Source organism: Callospermophilus lateralis, chromosome 4 (assembly GCF_048772815.1).
Source record: "Callospermophilus lateralis isolate mCalLat2 chromosome 4, mCalLat2.hap1, whole genome shotgun sequence".
NCBI lineage: Eukaryota > Metazoa > Chordata > Mammalia > Rodentia > Sciuridae > Callospermophilus > Callospermophilus lateralis.
Genome location: NC_135308.1, coordinates 21,754,131 through 21,782,096, shown reverse-complemented (window position 1 = coordinate 21,782,096; position 27,966 = coordinate 21,754,131). Strand labels below are relative to the sequence as shown.

General features: G+C 39.2%; 1 protein-coding gene across 5 annotated transcripts in view; it reads right to left on the bottom strand.

Annotated features, from left to right (window-relative positions):
- Palld (palladin, cytoskeletal associated protein) overlaps positions 1-27,966 on the bottom strand; it is a 370,806-nt gene that overhangs the window by 214,505 nt on the left and 128,335 nt on the right. For all 5 annotated transcript variants that reach the window (XM_076853649.1, XM_076853650.1, XM_076853652.1 and 2 more), the window contains exon 3: positions 8,561-8,739. In XM_076853649.1, coding sequence (XP_076709764.1) covers positions 8,561-8,739 — 179 coding nt within the window. The remainder of the gene's footprint in view (positions 1-8,560; positions 8,740-27,966) is intronic.

The following is a 27,966-nucleotide window of genomic DNA, read 5'->3' as shown; positions in this document are numbered from 1 at the left end:
CCTTGTGGAGTGTGTGTTCTTGGAGGATACAGACAATAGAAGAGACAATGAAATACGTGGCATGGTGGTGAGGAAAATGGACAAAAGATGGAGTGGGGGTGCTGGAGTGTAGGCAGAGGGGGATGTGATGGGGTTGCAATTTTAAGTCGGAGGCAGGGGAGGGCTCCCTCAGGACCCGGGGAGGTGAGGGCTTTCCTCCTTGTTCATGCTCTACTTTGTACCTATAGTTCCAGTATTTGCTTTCCTCGGTTACGCCTACCCAGCCTTTTCTTTATATTCTGCCTTGACATTTGGATCAGCCCAGTCATTTTTTTTCTGTGCTCTGTCTTTGAGTTCCCAGTGTTCTTCTTTGCATCATACATGCCACTTATCATACCTGCTAGAAAACTATTAGTTCTCTGAGAACGGAGGCAGGGTTAGGAAGGGAACTATCAATTTGTGAGTATTTACTACCTGCCTGACAGTCTGCCCGGCTCTTTCTTTATATCATTTAATTATTTTAATAATGAACTGAAGAAGTGAGTTATGTCCAATTTATAGAGAGGAAACCTGAGAACCACGTGGTCAGGCAGTTTGCATGAGGTCACATGACTAGAAAGTGTTGGTGACAGGATTGCACACAAGTGTTTTGAACTCATGGTCTATGACCTTCCTATCCCCTGTGACTTTCATGCACTCTGTATGTCCATGTTCCTCATGGTGCTTAGCTTCATGCACAGGGCTGGCCTGTAGCTTCTGTTGGATGAACACATAGAATAAGGGAATCACAAAGCTTGTCTGGGGACATGAGCAGACCATGCGAGTAGAGGGGGGCATGTAGTAAGGCAGCAGCAGAGGCCAGTATGGGCAGGGCTGGCACATTGGGGCTGACGTGTCTGGGCACTGAGAAGGATGATGGTGAAATTAACTGTGCAGGATTAACTGGGGGTGTAATAGAAAAAAATGAAAAAATAAACAACAGACCATCCAGCACAAACTGTAGGCCAGGAGGAAGTGTGACCAGGAGGTGCCGGGGTGGGGAGGCGGGAGGAAGCCGAGCAGGGAATCCCCAAGGAGTCACCAGGAAAGCTGCAGTTATCAGAGAGGCTGGGAAACCTGAGAGACTAGTTTTCTTGGAATCATAAAAGTGTTTTGGAGAAGGAGAGGGGTGGCTAACGTCCTCCAGGAATGATCCCAGACACTCTCTAAGTGGCTAGAAGTCAGGGAGACAAGCAGCTACTTTTCACCTGACTCTAAATATTTGAATCATTTAAAAAAAAATTTAAAAAAAATCTTCTGATGCCAGGAACAGTGGTATGTCTGTAATCCTAGTGACTGAAGGCTGAGATGGGAGGATTGCAAGTTTGAGGCCAGCCTCAGCAACTTAGGGAGATGCTGTCTCAAAATAAAAAAGAAAAAAGGGCTGGGAAGCTGGGAGTGTGGCTCAGTGGTAAGATGCTCCTGGGTTAAATCCCTGGTGCCAAATAATAATAATAATAATAATAATAGTAATAATAATAATAATAATAATAAAATAAGAAATAAATGAAGTGTTCTGATGACCTCTATTTAAAAAGTCATTCTTGGGCTAGGGATGCTGCTTAGTTGTTAGTGGTTAAGGACTTGCATCTAGAATGTGTGAGGTCCTGGTTCAATCCCTAGCACCACCACCACCACCAAACACACACACACACACACACACACACACACACACACACACACAAAATTCTTGGTACCTTTTTATAGGTGATTTTCAGAGTAAAAGATAGAGGTAAAAAAAAAAAGTTTGTGTACCCAGAATGAGAATACATTTGTTAGTTTTTGTGCACCTGTCCAGCCCTTGTGAAATCTCAATGTCACCTTATATCTCAGGTGTCAGAGCAGCTCTTACAGAAGACAGATCAAATCCCTTTCTCTGTGCCAGGAAGTTCCCTTCCTTCTCTTCAGGGCGATTCTTCCCCTCCCTCTCCCATTCTGTCCCTCCCTCCAGTCATCTGCTTTGCACCTGCTGGTCAGGAGAAAGGAATGTTTAATAACAGGGATAGATGTTTGTGAGAGGATAGACTAAATTAAAAAAAAAAAAGAATCAAGGTACAAAAGAGCATGTGAAGTGAAATATGTACACGTACAAGAAAAAGATCAGCATCATAACAGTGACCGTCAGTTAGTCGTACAGCGTGCACAATTGTAGAATGTGCACTTACCATGGTCACAGTCAGGGCCCTGGGTTCAATCCCCAGCACCACCAACAAAACAAAACAAAGTCATAATTTCCTACATCATGTGCCAGGTACCACTGTAGGGGATTAAGTCATTCAATCCTGACAAGAATCTCATTTTCTCCAGGTACAGATGAAGAGACAGAATACAGAGCCATTGAGTAATGGTTCAAGGTCACAGAACATGAAACTATGTGCTTCATAAAATATTATTAAAAAATTACTTTTAAACAATGTGTGGGCCCAAGGTGTGCTGAGACTCCTTCAGGTTCCCTTCACAGGTTTTTAAAATCTAGCAAAAGGGAGCTATGCCCAGCCTTCATCTATCCATTGCCAGATGTTGAGGTACTGCATGGTCCTGGCCTCTTGGGCTTTACCTTACTGGGAAGCAGGAGCAATTATCCACATCACATCACAAAACGTTTCCAAACTTAAAGGAGTACAGAAACATTTTATCTGATCATTCATAACACTCAGAACCTAAAAATAAGTGTCAAGCAGCATCCACCCACCCACATCAGACTTCTGCATTCCTGTCCAGCCTCTACATTTTTAATGCTTCCTTGTCCTCCACACCACTGGATCCAAATCCTCCTATCCACAGGTCTGGTTTAATTCAGCTTCCTTCAACCCATATTTCGGGACCACCATGGCACCCTCTCTGGAGCTCTTAAAACTGTAATGATCTATATAATCCATTTTACAATCACAGGAGGAGGGAGGAGTGGAAAGTTGTCTGTTTATTTTATGTGTTTGTGTTTATCTTTCCTACTCTTGAGACCATCTCCTGTCATACAGTCCTAAAGGACACTCCCCTCCCCTCCTAGTATACATGTGGGTCACACCCCATTTCCTTTCTCCTTTCTATCTTGTTCTCCAAAATAACATATTTTTCTCCGTTGCACTATTCTCATCAGCATAGAGGCACATTCTAGAAATTCCTGGCTCAAAACAACAACACAGTAACAACAATAACAACAAAAACATCTTTTGTGACTCTATATACGTATCTAGTTACTGGCTTTTCCAGTTTCTCTGCTGGTGGTCAAGCAAGCCTTCCCACTGAGTATCTAATATCTGCTACTTCCATATTTTGCAAACTTGACTCAGGTCATTGTATTTGACCTTGGGTCTTCTCTTGAATTCCCAAGCCCCTCTTGCTAAAATCAACAACATTCCCAGTTGCCTAATCCAGTGGTTTCCTCCCTGCCCTCCTCTGACTGACCTCTCAGCAGGGGTGGACGTGGCCAGCACCTCCCTCCTTCCTAACACAATTTGCCTCGCTCCCCATCACACCACTCTGCCTTGGCTCTGTCCTGCCCCAGGGGCTCTTCTTTCTTACTCTCTTTTGCTGTAAGCTCTTCTTGGAACCTCAGTGCTTACTAGTATCACAGGCTCAGGCTCAGGCCCTTCTCTCTTCTCCCTAGCTGATCTGCCTGGGAGTGCATCCAGTCCTACCGTTACCATCTATGTGTGGAGGCTCCAGAGCTTTCTCGCTCTGTGTACTGGACTATATTCATATGTCTGACTAACAGACTTGTCCCATCTGTTTGGCTATCCAGACACAGATTTCAAATTTATGTTCACCGCACAGCACTCAATCCCTTAACCCCCCAGCTTCTTCTCCATTGGCAACACTGTCCACACAAGTGGCAGAGCTGAAATCCACAGCGTATTCACACCTGATTCTTTTCATCCCTATATCGAACCCACTGCAGGGCTTTTGATGTCTACCTCTGAGCTGTTCCTATGTATACGGCAACACCACTGAAGCTCTTCTGTCCTGATGCAGGAGGCTTCTAACTCATCTCCCTGATTATAAGTCAAAGCAACAGTTAAAAATACAATGAGAAGGTAGCTCAGTGGTAGAGCACTTGCCTAGCATGCTTGAGGCCCTGGGTCCATTCCCAGCATTGCAATTGACTTACAATGCAGACCAAATTGCTAACAGTGATCCTAAGGCCCCATGTCCCACATACCCTGACTGATGATGCTCCAGCTGCCCTAGATTTCCTCAGCTACTTCAGCACTCTGGTCTTCCCCATCCAGGTCATTTGTATCCGTCCCCTATCTATCTGTAGCCCCCTTTCCCCAGGATTCCCTATGGGCTTCTTCTTGGTCTTTGATCAACTGTCATTTCTTCAGAGTGGCCTTCCTGATCACCCTGTCCTGTCAGCCACCTCCATTTCCCTCACAGACTTGCTGGTGTCTGCAGTCATTTATGAGTTTACTGGCTCCCTTGCCCTCTTCTTCGAAGTGTCGGCTCCTGTCTTGTTCACCGATATGCTCCTGCTGCTGAAGCTGCCTGCCTTACAGTAGCAACTTGACGATGGCCAGAAAGTGCTCAGTTGTGTGCCCTGAAAAAATGGCATTCTTAGATCCTAAGTTCTGAAACCCCATGAAGGTGAGGGTCATAGTGGCCCCCATGATAATGAGTAACTTTGCATTTTATTTTGTAGCAGCAAAGAGGGAAGACTCGAGTCAGACTGCTTGGGTTTGAATCCTTGACTCCCGTGTGTGTGTGTGTGTGTGTGTGTGTGTGTGTGTGCGCGCACACACACATAACTGTCATTTTGATCACCACTTAGCCTCCCTCGTCTCCAGTTTCTTTAACTGTAGATTTGGGTGATTTTTGTAAGGATCAAATGAGATAATCCATGTAAAAACTAAGAGCAGTATTTTCCTACTGAACACTAAATGGATGCTAGCTATTCTTCTTTGTAGTTGGACACAATACACTTATTGTGTTTGTTTTTATGTGAGGATCGAATCCAGGGCCTTGCACATGTTAGGTGAGCGCTCTACCGCTGAGCCACATCCCCAGCCCTAGCTATTCTTCTTAAGCTATCATTTCTTTTGTTTCCTTCTAAAATTTGATGTGTAGGATGGCAGAAGTTAGACCATTTTCAGCTTTTAGGGTGTTAAACTTTCAGAGGTTTCATTTAGATTTAAAATTGTACAGAAAACTTCCTTCCTTCTAATAGCCTCCTAGTGACTGCATGATGATGTAGTAATGGCCATGTGCCTTTGGAAGCAGCTCCGTTATGACATGCCTGGCACTAACGCAGAACTGAAATTCATAAATATAAATACTTCTGACTTTAAGTGATGATATGAGCCTAGGAGGCTCTCTCTCATAGCATGTAATTGTTCTCAGGGATAAAAATGCACTAAAATTACTTGCTTTAGAAAAAAGTTATTACCCACATTTCACAAGGTAACGAGACAGTTTTCTAAAGCACTTTGTTAGTCTTGCAAAGATGACTCTTAATAGGTCTTTATTCTTGTTATGTGTAGCTCCTTTAATCCTCCCTTCAATTTTTCTAAAGTCACACACAAGCTATCTAAAGTCACAAATGGTTGATGGCTGGTTAGCTGCATAAGGATGTTTAGTGGTATCACCAGGAAAACTACTCTAGCAGAAATTCACCATCTTTATTGAAGTCCTGAACACGAAATCTACACTGCACACAGAACTGGAGTGGAGTGGCTCAACCAGTTGAGTTCATAGGCAGAAGAGGACTGCAAGGTCTGAAGCTTCTATAGAGAAGAACTTAAACAAAATTAAAGATCAATGTTTGGGGGCTACCAGAATTAGATACTGAAACTGGTTTCAGGGGTAGAGAAATGACTTTTGTTATATAAGAGTAGTTTATCTTACATATTTTGCAATTAACTTTTTAAGTTCATTTGTATCTTTATAACACTTTATATTTCTCTATAACACTTACAACATTACTTATCATTTCATATTCTGGTTTTAGTTTATTTTTTAAAAATGTGTTCATCCCTGTTGGATTGGGAATGCCCTGACACGCAGAGACTATTTTAACCTTATTTATACTACATTGTATGGCACTTATTAGGGCCTTAATAAGTGTTGTTTGAATTAAGTTGATGAACTCTTACTTAAATTAAGTTACAGGATATTCTTTAAATCTAATGTGATTTTGCCAGGCACAGTGGGGCATGCCAGCTGCTTGGGAGTCTGAGAGGATCACAAGCTCAAATCCAGCCTCAGCAATGGTGAGGTGCTAAGCAACTCAGTGAGACCCTGTTTCTAAATAAAAATACAAAATAGGACTGGGGGATGTGGCTCAGTGGTTGAGTGCCCCTGAGTCCAATCTCTGGTACTCCCCCTCCAGCCACCCCCCCAAAAAAAAAGAGAGAAAAGAAGAAAAAATCTAATGTGATTTCATTTAACATCTAAAGCATACAAGTAGTATGATCCAAATTTACCATATTTCTAGCAATCCTAGAAGCAAATAAAGCATTCCATTTTAAGGTGCTGTTTGTGAACTTGGATTTGGAGACAAATCTGGTCACTATTAGCAAACAGGGTTTTTTTTGTTTGTTTTTTTGTTTTTTTTTAATTGGAAGTTTAAATTCCCTTCACTGCATTCTAAAATACTTCAAAAAATTTGCTACATTGCCTACCCAGGAATAAAATTTATTGCTAACTCATTAGCAAAATGTTAAAAATCTTATCATTTATTTTTTCATTCATGTAGCACTTTGAATACCTATTAGTAGGATACAGTAGTTAAGAATATCTTTTCTATTCTTTAAAATTTTTTTTTTCTTTTCATTCTCAATATTACCTCTGGGAAGTGTTTTTTTTTTTTTTTTTTTTTTTTTTGAGAGAGAGAGAGATTTTTTTTTAATATTTATTTCTTTTTTAGTTCTCGGCAGACACAACATCTTTGTTTGTATGTGGTGCTGAGGATCGAACCTGGGCCGCACGCATGCCAGGCGAGCACGCTACCACTTGAGCCACATCCCCAGCCCTGTGAAGTGTTTTTTATAGAAACTAAGAATGTGGACCATGGAGTAAGACAGCCTGAGTTCCAATTCTTATATGACTTGCAACAGTCCCTTTATTCTCTCTCAGTCTCAGTTTTCTTTTTGTAAAAAGAGAATAATTATGCCTCAAAGGATTACAACAAAATTTAAATGATTTACATGTAAGTGTGTGCATTTTATAAGTATCACATGAGTATTACTTATTATTGCATATAAGACGTCACTTTTATTTATTTTTTATTTATTAAGAGGATGAAGTTCCTTGAAGAGCTTGAAGGTCTTTGTTTTCAAATACAACATAGTGGGTCCTTTTATTAAAAGTAAAGGTGTATACTTTCAGCCAGCAGTAAGAGATACATTTGAAACTAATTTTTGGGGGGTCAATTTTTGATGGAGTTTTCTTCCACTTTAAAGAAATTAATCTTTGTCCTAAACCTCTATTGTAATTTTCCCATGTTTGATTTTTCCCTGTAGTAGTGGGTTTATAGCTTCCTTTTGGAAAGTAAAACCACTCTAATGGGCAATATAGGCAGACTCCTCAGTGAGCCTCAGAGTTTGCCAGGCATTTTTTTACATCACCTGGTGCTATTAAACAGTTTTTTAAAAATGAAGATTAAGGGGCCTTGGATTGTAGCTCAGTGGTTGATCACTTGCCTAGCATGTGTGAGGCACAGAGTTCAAGTTTCAGCACCACATAAAAATAAATAAATAAAATAAAGGTATTGTGCCATCTGCAACTAAAAAGTATGTTTAGAATATGAAGACTAAGATAGTAGATATCTCAAGGTTGTTAATATTCTTTCTACATTTTAACTACTATTTTAAAAAGCAACTGATCAACCAGGTGTTCACCAAGTTATAGATTTAGACATAGTATAAACACAGAGCACAATATACATCTGTTTTAAATTACTGGTACTGATCAAAATGCAATAATATTACAAACTATAATACATTGATATCAAGTGTTCCAATTTCCTGGAGGTTAGGTCTTATGAAAATTAATGAATAGAACAAAAGAAACAGTCCATTCTCTGCTACCAATTTTTAATACAACTTTGATTTCCAAAATAAGTCTCACCAAGTAACTCCAAATTCATAGTACACTTAGCAGGAATAAGGGAGCCGTAACGGAAGAGGCACAATTCTAGAACTCAGTTAAAAATGAGAACATTTAAAAATATTAAATCACTTGAAAATCCCATAAATGATTTCCTAAATCATTTGTAGTTTAACTGCAGTTGATATGGTATTTCAATTATATTCCCATGCTTCATTTACTTGAAAAAGGAAAAAAAAAATAAGTCAGACACTGTATGTTTTAAGCAAATTCAAGTTAATGTAGATAAAAGGTTATAAATGAGAAGGACTGAATGTTGACATTAGACATAGTTAATGTATGTCTAAGTGTCAGAACGGTTTATTTATGGAGTTTTTCAGGAGAAATGAGGGTTGAAGCACAGCACAGCTCTGCTCTTTGCATGGGGAAAGCACACACGAGGTGTTCTACAAGGACACTCTGAGGCCCTTCCCGCTCCTTCCCTGTGCACCCTCCTTACCTTCAATGAATACCTCTGCAGATGTTGTGTCTGAGCCGCTGGGGTTGGTAGCCAGACAGGTATAGCGGCCTGTGTCGTCCTCAAAGGCCTCTGCTATGATCAGAGTGTGAAGGTCCCCGCCCTCACTGTGGATCTGAATGTCAGGGGTGTTGTGTAGCTCTTTCCCCTCACAGAACCATCTGCAGGCCAAATGGGGGTCAAAGGACAGAGAGTTAAGAGAGGAAATGGTGATGTTTAAAACAATAAAGCAGAAACCAAAGGCTGAATGCTATGCAATAAGATGCTTGTTTGATAAAAGATCTGTGTTGATGTTACTCATGGAAACTCTACATTTGAGACCGTGAAATTAATGACTAGACAATTCCCATAGGTTTTCTTTGTCAAGCATCTTGCACATTTTATGAACCTTGAAATAAGGGACATTGTCAGACTTGGAAAGATCATTTTGATTACAAAATTAAAAGGAACGAAAACTCAAAATGTCTTATAAAATGTTTTATAATAATTGCCTCCTACATTGAATATAATTTTTTCCTATTATCTTAGCTAAAGAGAATATAAAAGTAATATGTGTTATGCTCAAAATATCTGTTAAGGGAAACTTATCCTCATGTTAAAAAAAAATCATAGGAGACAGTATTTTTGTTGACCCTTCTGATCAGCTGAGCAGTGACAGATTTAATGCCTTCCACATTTTTGATATTTATAAAACTTTCTAGCAGACCGCTTTGGCCTCTGAGATGCAGAGAGAAATAGCAGTTATGCTGTAATTCATCCTTGCTGGTTTGCCCTTTTCCTTTCCCAAACAAGCAAGACCTTGGGGTGGAAGGCTACAGGCCAACAGGCTGTTTTAACACAGGTTTCTTCTCACACTCTTTCTTCTATTCCCCCAACATCTCAGACTCTCAACACCATTTGATTGCTTTTACATTTGAAAAAAAAAAAAAAGAAGAAGAAGAAGAAGAAGAAGAAGAGGAAGAAAAAAGAAAGAAAAAAAGAAAAAAGTTTCCCCCAAGTCCTAAATGTGATTTATTTTTAAAGAGATATGTAGGAATGTGCCATTTGCAACTAACAGAATTGAAGTCTCTGGGACCATATTGTCCATTTAGCTTTTAATTATCACCAAGAGAATTTTCTCTGAGTCTAATCACTTACAAAATTCTTTGGACCTGGCATCCTTTTGTGAAAATATGACACTGAAGACTAATTTTTTTTTCTTTGTTTAGAGTAGCATAATATAGGTATCTCTCTGGATTTAATTTGAAAGTAGAGTTAAGAAAGCAAATGAGTTTGTGAATTCTCAGAACATGAACCCCAGAAACCATACTAAAAACTAAATATGGGATACTCACAAAAGAACAGATACAACTTTGGGAATTATAGAAGATAAAATAACTGATAACTCTGTGCAATGTGACTCGCCCTGTTTGGGGGGCAACTGAGAATGGTGGTAATTCTTGATTCTAGTGCACACTGTGGATTTGTTTTCATAAAGCTGTGGAGAGCTTTCCAGCCCAGAACCATCTTCCCAGTCCTTCCCACCACCCCTCCACCCCTGGCCTTTTATTTCCTTGTTTTCTTTCCAAAACCATAGTCCAGTTCCTCACCCATTAGTGCTAACTGCAGCTTGAGTCTTAATTGATCTCTCCGTCTCAAGCTATAAATTCTTTCTATATTCTGTCATCAGATCAATGCTCTTGAAACTTTTTACTACACATGCTGTTTTCTGAAATTCAGATCTGTCATTGAGGCCTTTCATGTAACTTTGATTTAACCTTATTTTCTATCATTTTTCTGTACTAATCTTCTGTTTCTGTCAAATGTTTCCAGGGATACATTTCTCCCTAACTAGCCCTCAAGGATTCCTGTGTAACCCTTATCTACTCTTCTTTGCTCACACTTTCTCTCTTTGGAATTTTTTCCTTACTTTCTTCCTTGTTATGGTTTAGATATGAGATGTCTCCCAAAAGCTCAGGTATGAGATAATATAAGAGGGTTTAGAGGTGCAATGATTGGGTTAGGAAAGCCTTAATCTAATCAGTGACTTAATCCCCTGATAGTTATTAACTGGGTGGTAACTGTAGGCAGGGAGGGTGTGGCGGGAGGAGGTAGATTCCTGGGGCACATAACTTTGGGGTTTATATTTTGTCCTTATTGAACAGAGTTGTCTCTCTCTGCTTCCTGGTGTCATGTTCCCTGCTGCTTCCCTCTGCCACATACTTCTACCATGATGTTCTGCCTCACTTGAGGCCCTAAGGAATGGAGTCAGCCATCTATGGACTGGGACCTCTGAAACCATGAGCCCCTAAATAAACTTTTCCTCCTTAAAATTGTTCTTGCCAGATCTTTTGGTCACAGCAGGAAAAAAAAAAAAAAGCTGACCAAAACATTCCTTAATCTCAGTTAGGGATCATTCTTCCTTAAGGCCAAACTAAAGTTTTCTCCAACAAATTAATTTCAACTGCACACACGTATGCTCAGCATTTTCTGTGTACAGGAAGGTTTTGCATTGCATACCACAGGTGATGTAAAAAAATGCCTGGCAAACTCTGAGGCTCACTGAGGAGTCTGCCTATATTGCCCATTAGAGTGGTTTTACTTTCCAAAAGGAAGCTATAAACCCACTACTACAGGGAAAAATCAAACATGGGAAAATTACAATAGAGGTTTAAGACAAAGATTAATTTCTTTGGGTGGATGTACTTCATAGAGAACCTTCTGCTGACTACATGAGTATAGTCTCTTATCCTCTAACTCAGCAAACCTGTTGTCTACAAGCCTATTTTTACATGACTGTGTGCAAAGAATGGTTTTTATACTTTCAGATGGGAGAGAAAAAATCAAAAGAATAATAATATTTTCTGACAGCAAAAATCATATAAAGTTCAAATTTCAGAGTCCATAAATAAGGTTTTTTTTGAATGCTCATTTACATATTGCCCAGGACTACTTTTGCATGACAATGACAGAATAGAGAAGGGTTGCAACATTCTGACTGATGGCCCCAAATACCTACTATTTGGACCTCTCAAAAAGTTTGCCAACACCTGCTTTTTGCTCTTTAATGTATGATTCTTGGGTCAGTGGCATTAGCACCACCTGAGAGCTTATTAGATGTACAGCATCTTGAACCTCATCCCAAAGCTACCAATCAGTTCAGATCCTCAGGTGATTCAGGTGCATACAAAGTTTAAGTGCTGGTCGGATATGTCCTGGTCCACACTAGCATGGCAGAGTCTTAGCTCTCACATACATTATTTACTTCTTTAATACAACAACCATGTTCTATGTGTTTTGTATCTCTGGTCCTTGCACACAGGCCCATACAAAATTGTGTTCTTTTTGGTTGTTTCAACCAACTCTACTTAAAAAATTTTAAACACCATTCATTTGACAATTGACCATTTACCACTTTGTGATACCTTCTGTATTGTTTCCTTATATTATTTTTCAATACCAAATGTATTTATAATTTTTTCTCCATCTAGAAAATCCGTCACTTCTTGATTGAAAAAAAAAATGCATTTAAAAATTGATTCATAGTATGTTGCATGTAGTTGGTGCTTTAAAAATATGATCTGTCATGCATTACTTTAGAATATGCTTCCCGTTTTAAAAAAAAAAAGTGAAGGGATTCATGGCCTAATAGTTTTGTAAAATGATGCATATTATTTTTCATATTTTCGAGTCTACATTTCTTATTAAAGACTCTGACATGTTCTGCAGAAAACAAATTTGTTTAATATGGTCTAATCCATCCTTTACCACCTTTATTTGACCATGTGATTCTTTTTCATTTAGCACCTACTAACATCCTATGTTATAGAATGCTTTCCTAAAATATTAATTCCATAGAACTTGTATCTTACAAAAAGACCAATTATAAAGTGAGTAATAATAAGCACAAGGCTGAAAAAATAATTAACAGTAATCACAATAAAATACTTGAAATACACCTAAACACTGGCAGGCAGATTATTATAATAATGGATATTCTATAACAATGGATTTAACACATTGTCTTTACCAAACTATGGTACTTAAATTTCGATTTTATAATGAAATTAGTTCTTCATGTGATTTTTGATCCTACTAGAATGTAAGTTCTCCGAGGCAAATAATTTTTTCACTAGGTTCCAGCACTGTGTTTGGTACTTGGGAGTATAAATCATGCCTTTTTTTTTGTGGGGGGCAGTTACTGGGGATTGAACTCGGGGGCATTCGACCACTGAGCCACATTCCCAGCCCTATTTTGTATTTTATTTAGGGACAGGGTCTCACTGAGTTGTTTAGTGCCTTGATTTTGCTGAGGCTGGCTTTGAACTTTCCATCCTCCTGCCTCGGCCTCCCAAGCTGCTGGGATTACAGGCATGTACCACACCACACCTGGCTTGAATCATGCCTTTTTATCTTCAATATTTCTGCTTCTTTGACATCTGGGCTTTGCTGAACCTGGAGAGACAGTCCCTTACAGGCTAGCCAGTTTTTTAAGAGCATGCCTTTCATATACAAACTAACTAGTCTAAAACCAGTATCCCTTCTACCTTCACTGTTGGGCTTTTCTTACTCAGAGCCACTGCCTACCTGCCTAATCAACCCCAAACCAGGTATGGACATTTAGTGAGAGCTCCTAGGCCCCAGGCCCACTGAAATGATCTAAACAAACCAGTCCTTAATCAGCTTATCCTGTCTTACCTCTCCCTTTCTGTGGAAGCCATAAGCCACATTTCCCCACTCCCTCCTTTTGCTTTCTGACAGATCCTAGTGCTCACCACCTAGTGGTTCCCTGTCATGTGGGGTACGTCCCTTGCTCTTGGGAACTATAAGTACAGACTATCTTTCAATGACAGTTACCCACTGATCTGTTGGCCTCACCATATCTGAATAATAATAAAACCAACGTTTCAAAACATGGAACACTGCCATTGCATTGGGCTAATCAAAGAGGCAGCAGCTTACAACAGAAAGAAGGGCTGAATGGATAGTTTAAATAACATCTGTCATGGTTTCTGCTTTAAGATGTATATACAGAGAGGTTTATCAACTCTCAACAACTCAAACTAAAGTGCACTTAAAAAGCATAAAATTAAACTCAAAATAATCTAGTTAGTGCATATATCAGAAGAGGAAATCAGTCTTGTCTTCCCTTTATGTAGCAGATCAAAGATAAATCACCTTCTTATCTGAGCTCAGAGAATCTTGGAGTTCTACAGTTTTGACAGCACACTCTGGATGAGATGTGTGTGATACAGTCATGTTTGCTAAATTTCTCAAAGGTCCTAATCCTAACGTCTTTCTGGCAGAGGACTCACAATATTTAGTATTATTTTTAAAAGGGGTAAAAGTTAGGTCTGTTGATCAAATTTTGACCTCTTGAAAATTTTCCCACATTAAATTTTTATTGCTAGAGTGGTTTAGGAAAAAAAAAATACTGCTGTGTGGAGCTAATCTGAAAAGCATTCAAAATAGGACAAAGAACAGGTTTGGCAAATGCAGGGCACAGGTGATGGCACTCTGCTCCCCTCCTTACCCTGTGGCAGACATCACTAATGGATCAGGATGTTCTTTGCCGTGAAGTAGGGATATCTCAAGGGTCTCTGCAGAATGGTGTTGGCAGGCTTTATACAAAGTAACTGAAGTTGAAGTTTGAAATGAAACACATTTGCCATCCCCAGCTTGGTCTATTTCTAGAAGCCTCAGCCTCACTTTTCTCCAGATCCTGAAAGTTCTATTTATCATGAGGTAAGCATGCAAGAGGGTTTAGTTGAGGGGGTAGTGTGTGTGAAAGCAAGTAGCGTGCCTGCAGAGAGTCTACTTAGGTAAAATTCTGCTTGAAGTCACTCCTGGATCTTCCTTCATCCCATTTCTAGTATCTGGAAGTCATTTATCTAGTCAATAGCACACTCAATAGCATATTGAAAAATTATTACTTCAAGTTTCCATTCTGAATCTCTAATAAATTTCAACTTCAATCCTGAACTTTCAGCTTCAAAACTTAAATTTTCTACCATAAAATTGTTTAAACACATTATTGCCATCTCACAGTCAGGATGAAGAGATGATATAATATTTGGTAACAATAATACTTAAGGATTTTTATACATTTGAATTAAAGGAGAGTTAATATTTGTTATATGTTAAGTGCTCTGCACATATATGATTTTATTTTCACAACTTTATGAAGTCATTATCATATTTTTAGTTATAGGGAACTCTCATTTATCTAGAGTAATGAGAAGGAAGAACACAGGCAATTACATCCAGATAATCTCCAAAATTCTATTTTTCTCAATGCTTTTAGCTTCATCTTTCATCGAGTTTTCTACTGTGGGAATAAACATGTTTCAACAAAGTTGACTGATTCCTCTCTTCTAATCTCTGGTGTGTCTGCTAAGCAGCTAATGTAATTGCCACACAATAGGGAACTGAAGGAAATAGGAGAAGCAAAGCTTGAAAAATTAGTGGGCAAGGCAAATCCCCTTCAAAAGAATTACCAGATGCTAATGTAGGAGGAAACCAGTTGGGACTGGTTGTCAGATCTCAAGGCCATAAACAAGGCAGGAGAATAACTGTGCTAATTAGGAATAAAATGTAGAGGTTAGGTGATTACAGTCATAATCATTCATTCATTGATCAATTATTTATTCACTCGACAAGAGGTTGCTTACACTTCAGGTCCAACCCAGGAACCATGGGGAATACGGCTGTCAGCGAATTCAGGTTTCTTAGTTCATGGTGCTGGCATTAGGGGCAGATGGAGAAAACCCCAACATAGACACATGGAAGTGCTGAGTATACCTGGGTTCTTCTATCTCAAAGAAGCAGGTACTGCTTCAAAAATCTTTCAAAATCAGTTGTGGCTTCACAGTCCTAGATTTAACTTTGCTTCAGATATAAGACTTATGTTGAAATTAATTTAAGGGAAAGAGGACAATGTTGATGGTCTTCAGAAGTTTAGAATTTTCCCTTTTTATTTGCAAAGGATTACAGAAACTAGGAAAAACGGACTGTAGCATTTAAGGCTCTGTAGGGAGACATACCTACACTGCTCTCTGCTGAGATCTTGAGTCAGGGAGATTATACATATATGTATATATTTTTTGTTTGATTTTCTTTTTCTCCCTCAGGATCTTGCAAATGTTCCAGCCTAAAAAACGAGATGGTGCCAAAAATCCGAGGATCATATTATGGCACCAGCAGGATGTGGCTGGAGTGAAATTCAAGAAGGTGTTTTACATAGAACAGTTTGGTATTTAATTGTTCACTTTCTACATTTCAAGGTGAGGTTAAATGGAACCCCTGACTTGGTGTGAATCCCATTGTTGGGGGAGATTGGCTACATCTGTCTGCTGTCCTGAGCCTGCTTGGTTAGGGATCAAAGGGGGACCGGAGGATAACAAATGTCAGGAGGACTGCAGCTGCTTCTGAGCAGATGGCTGTCCCTGAAAACCACCCATCCTTCCCACTCCTGGACAATGTAAGAAAATTTAAAGGTTTACCTCCCTTCCCGGACTTCCTTTTTCCTTGGCAACTGGCAGTGGGGCTCCCAACTGTATATTGGAGCTGAGATACCCATCTGGGAAAGCTCAGAACACTGATTCTCCAAGAGAATGCCATGAATGTTGACTTTCATGAGAATAAACTCAACTGATAAGTGAGAGGTACCAACAAATCTACTGGCCAAGTATAATATATACTTTCCAGTATAGTATACTAACAGTTTATGTTCAAAACATCACATATGGCATCACTTGGCTCACATCACTTGACTAGTAATATGATTCTAATAGAGCCATTTAGCAAGAAATACAGATTTTGTGAGTGATGGTTTCTTTTGGCCATTTTTATTTTATTGAACCACAACTATGTATCATAGAAGTTTTCTGCGCACTCTATTTTAAACATGTGGCTTTTGAAAATAAATCTGACTTGTAAAATATATCGAGCTTCATCAATGAATCTTGGCTCATGCTCACTCTGCTAAGCAAAATGGTTAATCTTAGAAGCCAATTAATAGAAACAATAAGTTCCCTATTAAATAAAAACATTGAAAAAGAGTTGAATTTTTATTTTCTCCTTTAAGTCAGTTTCTTTGTGTTCATGGGGAAACACAAAGTTACAATGAAAGATGTCTCTTTATTTTTCTCCTTGCAAGTTCACTGATTTGAATGTGGAAAGATTCTTTTCAAAAGGGGTGTCAATGATGATTACAGGAGGGCAGACAGAGCTCCCAGGTGCCCCCTCTCCCAAAGTGCAAACAGCCACATGGTGTCATGGACATCCATGTTTAAAGAAAACCAAAGTAGCTAAAGCAACCAGTTCCTTTAATGCTATTATAATGGAAATAAAAGGTAGGAAAACCCCAGGAAGACCACTGGGTCATCAGTGGCTATTTTTTCCACGTGTTTATTTTTCCCCAAAGAGTGGTAGAATTAGCAGAACCAAATGGGCAAGTGATGCCCAACATGAGTTTTGTTTATGCCTACACTCAAAAAAGTTAGGCTAGCTCTAAGTATTGCATTTCTTACTTACTCAATTAAACACCAATTAATTTTTATGGAGTATTTTTTGTCTTGTCACTAAAGATTTTTTAATTTTTTACATGTGTTCACATTAACCACAAGACACACCATGTTTATTCTGTCATGTGGATTTACAGGCAGACCAAAGTGAAATTAGTCCTTGTCTAAATTTACTATGGCTATAATTTCAGGACTGCTTAACTTGAAGGCCAATAGCTAAATTTGTGTGGACAACAGATGTACTTTAACCTTATGGTCCAAAAGAGACCAATAAATGGATTAGTTTTTTTTTTTTGAAACTCAAAGTTTAGGAAGTGAAAAAATAGACTCTGAACCCAAACCAGGTTCATGTTTAGCAATTCTTTTCTCAATAATCACTTTATCACCTTAGAAATAAAGATAAAATAGAGGGTTGGATCAACCCAAATAAAATTAAACTTTAAAAATGATTTTATTTTGTTTTGTTTTGACAATGAGTGGTAGTTCTGGGTCTGGACATTATGAGCATGTTAATATTTAATTGCTATCCTTACAAAACAACTATAAAAATATGCAAGTGGAATCTGCACTAAAAATTTCTGCTGCCAGAAGCCCTTGTTAGATTGCTTCTAATATTTTCCATACCAGGGATGTAGGAGAAAAGATGTAGGCCTGGGAGTCAGCTGCCTAAAGTTCTTTTTTTTTTTTTTTCCAATTCACACACCAGCTGAGGTGACTGTGGACAAGTTAGTCCCTCATTTGGGGCTTGAGTTTCTGTATTTGTGAAATGTGAGGAATCAGTTAGACTAGTGTTTCTGCAAATGTGTCCCAAGAAACTAGCTCGGTGGCAACCTGACAGATAACATTGAAAAGGTTTCTGTGGCCAAGCAGATCTACGAAACCACTGGGTTAAACAAAGTTAAACATCTGTCTTTACTACAGAACATTTTTAGAGCTTTGACTGCACCAATGTATGCTGAATTTCTATGAGAATTATGGCAGAAATCATTCTCGATCTTACTTGACCATGGGACACGTGTTTTGAGAATCATATTGAAGGATCAGTGTTATGTGGAACACATTTTGGAAAACACTGGGTTGAATTATCTGTAAGATCCCATCTAACTCTAAGATAGTTAGTAGCTGGCATATATTTTACAACAACCTCTTAGAGTGTTCGTGACAGATATTAGTAACAGGGCAAATCCTCTTTCCCACAGGCCCCAGATTTGGTTTCAGAAGCCTTTCCAAATGGTGCCGTGTGCAACCCTTACCAAATGATTATAGTTGGCACCAGACTGGGAACATAACTGCCAAGCCTATTTTAGCAGTCTTTGTTTAAATATCATTTTCTTAGATGGGATTCAATGGGAAATGCTGATTTCCTTCCATTTATACTTGAGTGTTAAACCTAAGAATTTTCTTTCTTTCTTCTTTTTTATTCACTTTTGACAAGCTGCCATTTTGCTCTGGTAGGTGAAAATACCATGACCCGGCAACACAGGTTGGAAATACTTACGGTAAACATACAATGTATCATTCAAGCTACATCATTTCTGAAAGTGAAATAGGTAGTCACTCATAATTACAGGAAAAAAAAAATGATTACTGTTGTAGGTAAATCAGGATGAGCAGCCTGTTCTACTTTTAGCTCACTGCAAGATCAGTGGAAATATCATTTTGGTTTTAGAGAATATTTTGACTCTTTACAAATGTGATGCATTCCCATGCGTAGACAAAGGTAAATTTTACAGTACTTGACGGGAAGAATGTTCCAACCCCTCTATCACTCAAGCACAAATTCTCTAGTTATACCTGTTAGAAAATCAGATTCATCCACACCAATTTTCTACACAAGCACAAAAATAAGTCAGCATGACCTGACAAGTCACACTTCAAAGTTACCTGGACTGTGAGAATTTGTACTGAATGGTTCCAAGTCCTCAAAGCACAGGGGAAAGAATGGATTACAGAGACAGCTTGAGAATGAGAAACAACATCCATAAAAAAGCTAGAGGTGCACATTCAGCTATTTTTTGTTGCTACAGTTATGGCAGGTAATTATTATCTATTGTTGCAACTTGGATTAGATTCCAAAGGGGATAAGACGGGAGATGTTTTATTAGACAATGCTGTCAATCTTCTGTGCTCTTGGAACTTGTCCATTATGATCACCTCAGACTTATGAAACCCAAAGGTTTGCATAAGCCAAACTAGGGAAAGGGACAGCAGCCCTTCCTGGTATCTCCAGCTCTGGAATGACAGACACCCATAGAACACAGTTCACCTATCTACTCCCAGAAAGCCCAGTGGTGACTTTTTGGTATGTGACAAGCAATGATATTTTTGAATCCAATTCTTCCTCAGCAGCAGAACATCTTTCTCTAATGTCAAGGAATAGGGGATTTCATCTAAAAGCTCATCTAAAAGTTTATCAGTCAGTCCCTCAATCAGCCAGAAAGGTACTGCCAGCTACAGGGTCAGGGGTTAGGGAGGAGGGGATTGAGTGAAAGTGGGGAGAGGGAGGGAGGGAGGGGGAGGTACCCTTCTTTCTGAAAAAACGGAAACTTTCCAATTCCAAAGTCCTCATTTCTCTCTCTCCCCTTGACCTCTCCCCGTGTTGGTCTTCCCTGGTTGAAACTCTGTCAGCTCAGCCATCCAGTTGCTCAGGGAAGGGGGCAGCTCCAGCTGCTGGAATTCAGGGTTGATCTGTAGGAGGCTTGGGGACAGCTCCTGGCTTCCTCTCCCAGTGTTCCATTCTGCTCTAATCTGATGACTTTCAAACATGGCTAATTTGTTCTCTCAGGAACAACAAAACAAGCACCTAAACAGCGTAAAGCACATGCACCTGAACTCTAAACTGGCCCTGTCTAAATTGTACATTCAGAATTTTCTTTTTGCGGGGCTGCTGGGGATGGAACCCAGGGCCTCATGCATGCTAGGGCAACACTCTAGCACGGAGCTACCTGCCCAATCTTTTCCTTTTTTTCAAGGTAAGGTTTTCCTCAGCCAACTCTTTCAAAGCCGTCTTCTTTCCTGAATCCTTTTCCCTTGTTATTTTGTGTACCTTCTAGAAGTCCATATTTAGAGGTCAGCTTTCCGGAGAGGAGAGGGCTATAATAAATGAAAGATCCACTGAGGAGAAAATCGTTTTTCACTGAATAGTGAAAAATTAGGGGTGGGAGGAATTATATTGGTAGCAGTTTGCACTCAAAGGCCTTGAAGCAACTAAGGTGGTTAAAACAGTGAATGCTTTCATAAAAAATGTGGAGTGACATTTTTATACACACACACATAGACACACAGACACACACACCCACACACACACCCTACATACCTATACACAACTCCCTGGATTTAACATGTGACATACTCCTTGAATCAAGTTCCTGACAGACTCTCAAACACCTTACAAATGCTGCTTTGCAACCACCTTGGATTGTAGCCACACAGGTAACTCTCTAAGCTCTATCTCTCACCTCCCCCAAAGCTTTGGATTAAATACATACTTTCAAATTTGTGGACAAGTGAACCATTTTTCCAGGAAAGGCACCTCCATGCTTCGCCTCAGAGCCAGGTGTGCTGTGGGGAGCCTCTGCCAGGCAGGGAGGGGCCTCAGGTGTGTGCCCGAGAGCAGGAAGTCAGGACTAATTATACCTTGTTTTATTTGGGCCATTTGAATAACGAATAAAATGGCACGTTTCATTTCAGTTCGTTTTTCAGGGCAAATTACCCAAGGCTGGCATTTCCTTCTAATAGACTGGGTTTTTTTAAAGAGTGAAAATTAACATTATAACCAGACACAGACTTAAATCTATGTCTTTGAAAAATACAGATTTTTGTTAGGTCAGGATGAAAGCATTCTCCTTTATGATTGCAATTAGTGCACCCCTCCTCCCCAAATTGGCTACCTCTTACAACACGGTGCTGGTACCCTGCATGCTCAGTGTGATTGGGATCTCACCAAACACAACTTTTTAAAAAGTGGCTTCAGAGGTACTTATAGACTTGGTGATAAACAACAAAAAATAACACGAGTTCCCCCCGCCTCGCGCCCCCAAGAAACCTCTAAAACTATTATGGGATGCCAGAGGGAAGCCGGGTTAGGGAAAAAGGCTATAGCATATGATATTTACTAGGTCTAGGAAATTGTAATAGCTTCTTTGCTTAGAGAGCAAATAAAAAATATGTGATTTTTGTTTGTTTGTTTGTTTGTTTTTTGCATTTTAAAATGGCACAGGCTGAGCTGGGATTGTGGCTCAGCGGTGGAGCACTCGCCTTGCACGGGCAGGACCCAGGTTCGATCCTTGGCACCATATAAAAATAAAGGCATTGTGTTGTGTTCATCTACATCTAAAAAATAAATATTAAAAAAAAATGGCACAGGCTGCTGGGCGTAGTGGCACACACCTGTCATCCCAATAACTCGGGAGGCAGAGGCAGAAGGCTCACAAGTTCAAAGCCAGCCTCAGCAACTTAGTGAGACCCTGATCAACTTAGTGAGACCCTGCCTCAAAATAAAAAGTAAAAAGGGCTGGGGATGTGGCTGATGTTGCTTAGTGGTTAAGGACCTCTGTGTTCAATCCCTGGCACCAAAAGAAAAAAAAAATCACTGGCGATAAACAGCTACATGTATTCTGCTGTGAAGGAGACTTGGTTCTATAATTTTCTTCTAGTAAACAATTGATGGCTGATGTATAAAAGTTGGACAAAACATCTAATGCTTGGTGCGCTGAATAATTAACGATGGCATAAGCCTCTTAACGATGATGCATTTACTAGATTAGCCTAATTTAATCAAGATAGCTCTTGAGATCTCCAGGGGCTTTTTAATTAGGATGGCTTGTTGGGGATGCATTAGCTTTTAAGTGGAGCTTACATCCACACAAACACACTAAAATGTTTTCCTGTTTTTTGTAAATAGTGTGCATCACAAAATATATTTTTAAAAAGATTTCATACTTGGCACAAAATCCTGAATCAATATATGATGTTAGAGTATTCCCTCCAAAAGCTTTCAATATTTAATCATAGTCATTGGTTACTTGCTTTGTATTCAAATTTCCAATTTTTCTTCCCAAGGTTGAGCTTTATTTTATTGATATGGAACCTCTAGTTTTAAAAGTGTTTGTGTTAGAAAATCATATGCTAAATTCAAATCCAATGAGTTGTAGTTTAATTTTTCAAAAGCCCATCTGAGAGCATTAAAAAGACTTATTAAATCAGAGAATAATTTTTTGTGAAATTTATTTTGCATAATGTATTTTGATAGTTTTCTCAAAAGTCTATACTTTCCTCCAACTTTTTGATATTCTTTCTGATATTTTTCAATATTCTTCTTTGGGAAGAGAAAAGTCCTGATTTTTTTGCATGGGACTAGCACACCCAAAAAATGTCTGTCGGACAGAAAAGTCTTTTTGTTTGTATAAGGAGTTCACTGCCATAGTCACACTATGTGACATTGTAACACTGAGACCCTGGCCTCCAGAAAAGGTGTGGATTGTGTATCAATTAAAAAAAAAAAAAAGGAAAACCAAAGCAAAACCAATTCTGGTTTTGCAGAATCACTACTTTTAGCTATTCACTTTTGTTCAGAAGCAACTCTTCTAAATAAGATGCAAAACTTATATTTTTGTTCAAGCATACACAGCACTCAGATATTCATAATCATGAACTCCCATTTTTCTAATATACCCTCAAGTCACTGAGAAGTAAAAATTCCTCCCTCTTCCCCGACCTCTTCTTCCTGTAAAGCATTATTATGATTTCTAAGTGACTAGAAACTACTAAAGTACTTAATAGCTCTAAAATTCTGGTGGGATTAGAGATTTTCTGGCCAATGACTAAAGAGTTAACCTTAGACATTACAAAGAAAATGTTAAATCTGCTGCCAGGTCATTTACTGCAATGTTAAAAGCTGAAGAAATGAGTTTGCCCAGCACTCTGGAGCCTAATAATGTTATTGTAACTGGTATACTGAGGAGATGGAACGGCCTTCTAATGCTGCTTTTGAAGTGATTTATTGATCCCTGCACAATAGTTTTTCAGCAATTCGTACAACCAGAATTTATAGATTTATTTCTAACTTGAGGAAAAATTGACTTCATCCTTGAACCCTTTGCTGTCTTGCATCAATCTTAGAATTGCAATTAGCTAAGTTAAGTCATGATTCTCCAAAGGCATCCCCAACCTGCTGTGGGCAGGATCTGATTTTCCAAAGTTTGGATTATATCACTCCATCTTCAGAAAGTCATTTGTAAGCACACTGATATTTTTGGCAAACAATATCAGAATATACTTACTCTACACAAAGAAGGAAAGAAAGGGACATTCAAAAAGCATTGTTGTACTTTATAATATTGTTATACAAACATAATGTATAAAGGGTTTATAGAGTTCTTAGAGGAGGTGGCGGTGGGGGATAGGCATAGGAGTTTTCCTGTTGGGCATTATGTATATTTCCCAAAATAAAATAATATCTCACACTCATAGAATGGAAACTGCTATAACCAATATGGGACTACAAATTGGTAAAAAGTCTCAGGAAGAGAATTTGGCAACATTACCATTTAGGATGCATCTGCATTAGGTCCAGTGTAGGATGTTAGGCTTTGATATACTTACACAAGTCTTTCTTTTTTTTTTTTTCCAAAGACTTAAAAAACGCAGTTGATAATTTTGGCACTTTCAAAAAAGGTCATGGGAAAATTTTAGCACTTTTTAAAAAAAGTCATAGGAAAACATTCATCTTGCCCTAAATTTTCATCAAAGAGAAAATAGCTATTCAATTTTGTTATCCACACAATAAAATGCTATACAGCCTTTAAGAATAATGTTAGATGAAGCCATCAAAATCACACCATGTAATAAAATCACAACAGTAAAGAAGCACGTCACTTTGAAGTTATCTTCTGAGGAGGGCTAAGGGAGAGGGAAAATGAAGAACTTTCACTTTTCTTTTTGCAGCTTCTGTATTATATCTATTGTGTGGTGTGTGTGTGTGTGTGTGTGTGTGTGTGTGTGTGTGTGGTGCTGGGGATTGAACCCAGGGTCTTGTGCATGTGAGGCAAGCACTCTGCCAACTGAGCTATATCCTCAGCCCTTTATATCTACTTTAAATGTAAGCAAATATTATTTTATACATTGAAACAATGAAAATGTACAAAAAGGAAACCTAAACGGAAACAGGATAACATAAGAGTACCCAACCTGTACTCCCACAGGTAATCCCAGCTGCTGTAATCCCAATAGCTCCGGCAGCTGAGGCAGGAGGATGGCAAGTTCAAAGCCAGCTTTGGCAACTTATGAGGCCCTCAGCAACTAAGTGAGACCTATCTCTAAATAAAATACAAAAAAGGGCTGCAGATGTGGCTGTATGGTTCAATCTGTTTTATATATATATTTAAAAAAAGGGAGCACCCAACCTCTGCATCATTTTAAAAGTTGAAAAGAAACATGTGCTTTTTAGAACCATTATGTTCTATTGAAAGACATGCTTCATTTCATCATTCTTAACTCCTGCAGTCCCTTAAACCCACATCTTATTTGTATCTATCTCCTAAGGTTTCTATGAGGACTAATGAAGGCAATGCACATCTAACTTTTGGTGTGGGACTTGATGCATTTTACTCAATAATGTGAGCTAGCTGTCAGAATTTCTTATACAAGCCAAAGGAGGAATCCATTGTGGAGGCACAAAAAGCGAATTAAGGAGTTAAGTCTCCAACTTTGGATGTATGCAACCAAGTATTAGTCTTCTATCTTTCCTCCTATTTCAGAGTGCCTTCACTAGACCTGGGTTATGTGTTAGCGTGTTTGTGATATTCTCCTCTGCCTGTGGAGTTTCTCATTGCTGTGAGGTCACCATGCACTTTCTAAAACATGGTCACAATAAGAATTACACTTCATGTGATTAACAAAACAGACAGCATCATATTATCCCATATCCTTGCATACATTTAGAGGCAAAGACTAAACATTTTTGTACAAGGGATTGAGCCCAGGGCTCTCTACCACTGAATTCCATCCCCAGCCTTTTTTTTTTTTTTTTTTTTTAATTTTGAGACAGGGTTTCGCTAAATGGCTACGCTGGACTTGAATTTTCTATTCTCCTGCCTCAGCCTCCCAATTTGCTAGGACATCTAGGCCAAGGGACTTCTTAATTTTCTTTCTGTGCCTCCACAGTGAACTCCTCCATTAGCTTGTGTAAGAAATTCTGACAGCTCACATTATTGAGTAAAATACATAAAGTCCCACACCAAAGTTTAGGCATGCATTGCCTTTGCTGGTATAATATGTAGTCTTAAAACTGAATCTACTGATGCAGAGAGATGCTAAAAGTAATTCACACCAGCCAGAGATTATCTCATCTTACTTCAGATAGTGGATGAAAAATATCACACTGCCTCATCCATGGGGGTATGTAGAATGTGACATGTCAGGGTCGAATTCTGTTGTTTCCTTAACAACTCAGCAATAGCCTATAGGAAAGCTCTTGGCTCTGTTGAGCATGTGTCCTGAAAGCAGGATGCCTTTTATTCATGACAGGATTCTTGCAGAGGTCAAAGGAATCTGAGCTCCATCCCCAAGCACCCTCGGAACTGGATCTTGAAAATCTTGTGGAGGGAAGAGAGAAGCTAACTGTGACATGCAAGGAAGGCCTGAATACGTGGGAGAAGACATCTTTTACTCTGGTGGGGCTGGGTACAGAAGAACAGAGATGATGAGCACTTGACTAACTGCATCAATAACTCACTGCAGATAGGGAGCTGCCTTGAAGAAGAAACCAAAAATGCAGTCATTCTAGCTGCAGGTTGGGTAGAGCTGAAACACACTGCAGGACCAGTGTGTTCCCCCAAGTTTGGGTAAGAATAAAGACATGGGCATACTGGCCTATAAGAAAGATAGTCCTGAAGAAACCCTGAGGGCAGATGCTTGGTGCTCACCCCTGGCAAGTCTCTCACCTTTCAGGCAAATGGTACTTATGCTTTCTTTCCTGAAAGCATTATCTCATATGAACACACCAAGGGACCCAAAAAGCTCTCCCTTATGACTTAATAGAGAATTCCCGTCTCTCTACAGGGAGATGGCCTATTTTCTTTCCCCATTGTGCCATAGATTTCTAATTTTCCTCTCTAAGCTGTAAAACAGCTGTTTCTAATGATTGGAGAGAGAATTTAAAAGTTGAAGCAGCTACTACACTGAGAACAACTCTCTAGTAGCTACTGTGGGCTGCTCAGCCTTCTCCTTTGTCTGAACTGCTGGGGTGGCTCTGGTGAGACCAAGGCAGAAGAAAATAGCAGATGGTGTTATTGGGTAAGAACCACCTCTGGCGCTCTATGGAGCAACTTAATTCTTCAAAGCAGACCAACCTGAACTCGGGAGAGATCATGCCACATCACCTTAATTACATTATCATGAACCCCATCCTTAATGGATGGATGGGGAGGAGAAAATGGAGACTCAAAGCAGCCTTGCATACTCTAAGCACACAATCTGCATAAATCTGTGATTCTTTCTTTTCAATGTTAAATACACAGGATTTCCTCAATTTGGGGGGTGCACTGTAATAGAATGGTTACAGGGAAGGGCTCCAAAAAACTTTCGGGACTTTTTTGGCCACTACTTCCATTAGAGGTCAGGTTGCTCATAGGCATGTGGTTGAGGTGTTCTGTTAGGATTGCTCTTCCTAGTAGCCTTAGAAACATCATTTTCTTTAACGGTTTCAACCATTAGTCCTGATTTCTGAAGGAAAAAGAAAAAAAATAAGAACAAGAAAAATATAATCCATTGTAATAAGTGATCTAGAGATTCTTACACATTCTGCATTTGTGTATTTAATATTGTTCCCCGATCTCTCTGAAGAACTAAACTAAGATCCTCTGACATCCTAACTGTCAGAGAAAATATTTTAATTCTAATCCTTGTACTTTTTCAGAACTTCTATGAGTAATACAGCACCTTTGAATCTGGTTGAAGAAGGGAGGAGAAATAAGACCATTTTTTTTTTCCTATTGATTAGTGAATATTTTTTGTTTTTCATTCCCAAACTTGTTTTTGCTGTGCAAGTTGAGAAAACAGGGGATGGTTTCATAATTTTTATGCATAAGCATTGGTTTTCTATGCTATTAAAATAAGTACCTTAAAATTTGGTAGTAGTTTTGAGGATTGAGATTCTAATTATATTTATAACATTATATGGAGAAGCTCTCGGTATTTTTAAATTGTAGCATTACCAGAAAGATGTGAGCAAAGATTATATAGCATGCAATGCTATGATCTGGAATAATGAGGCTTAGGTAGATTTTCCTTGTCTCCTAAGACTTCATGGCCAAGATGCTGTTTATTTCATGGTAAAGAAAGATAGACTATTTCTATAATCATAGCTTGGAGCTATGGAAATTAATTTTATGCCACTGATATCCAGGGGAAGCCAGAGGCCTCAAGCTGCGTGGTGGCGGTGGGCCAGATCTTGATTCATTCTTGGAAGCCTCATATATACCATTTCACAAGTGATACCTGGAGACCACTTTAAGTATGTTTCATTTTAGTGTTAAGAGTGGTTCTGGAGAGAAGAATGTTTCAGGGGTGGGTGGTAAAGTTGTAAATAGGGACTGATGGACTGATAGCTTCAAAATTACAGAGACATGTGCTCTCCACATACTTGTCAAGGTTTGGCCATGAAGCCCTGGGCTTGGCCCATGCAGGGTCTGGAATCCTGCTGTGCAAGCAGATTGCTGGTGGCCTCTAATGTGCACTGATACCAAAGGGAATTCACCATCAGTATTCCACTTGGTGGGTTTCAACTTAGCATACTGCCCACTGGCTCTCCTCCTTGGGAGTGAGCCTTGGGAGAAAGGCGGGCGTGGCACCCAGCAGGGGATCTCAGCTCTTCCTGGTGGACAG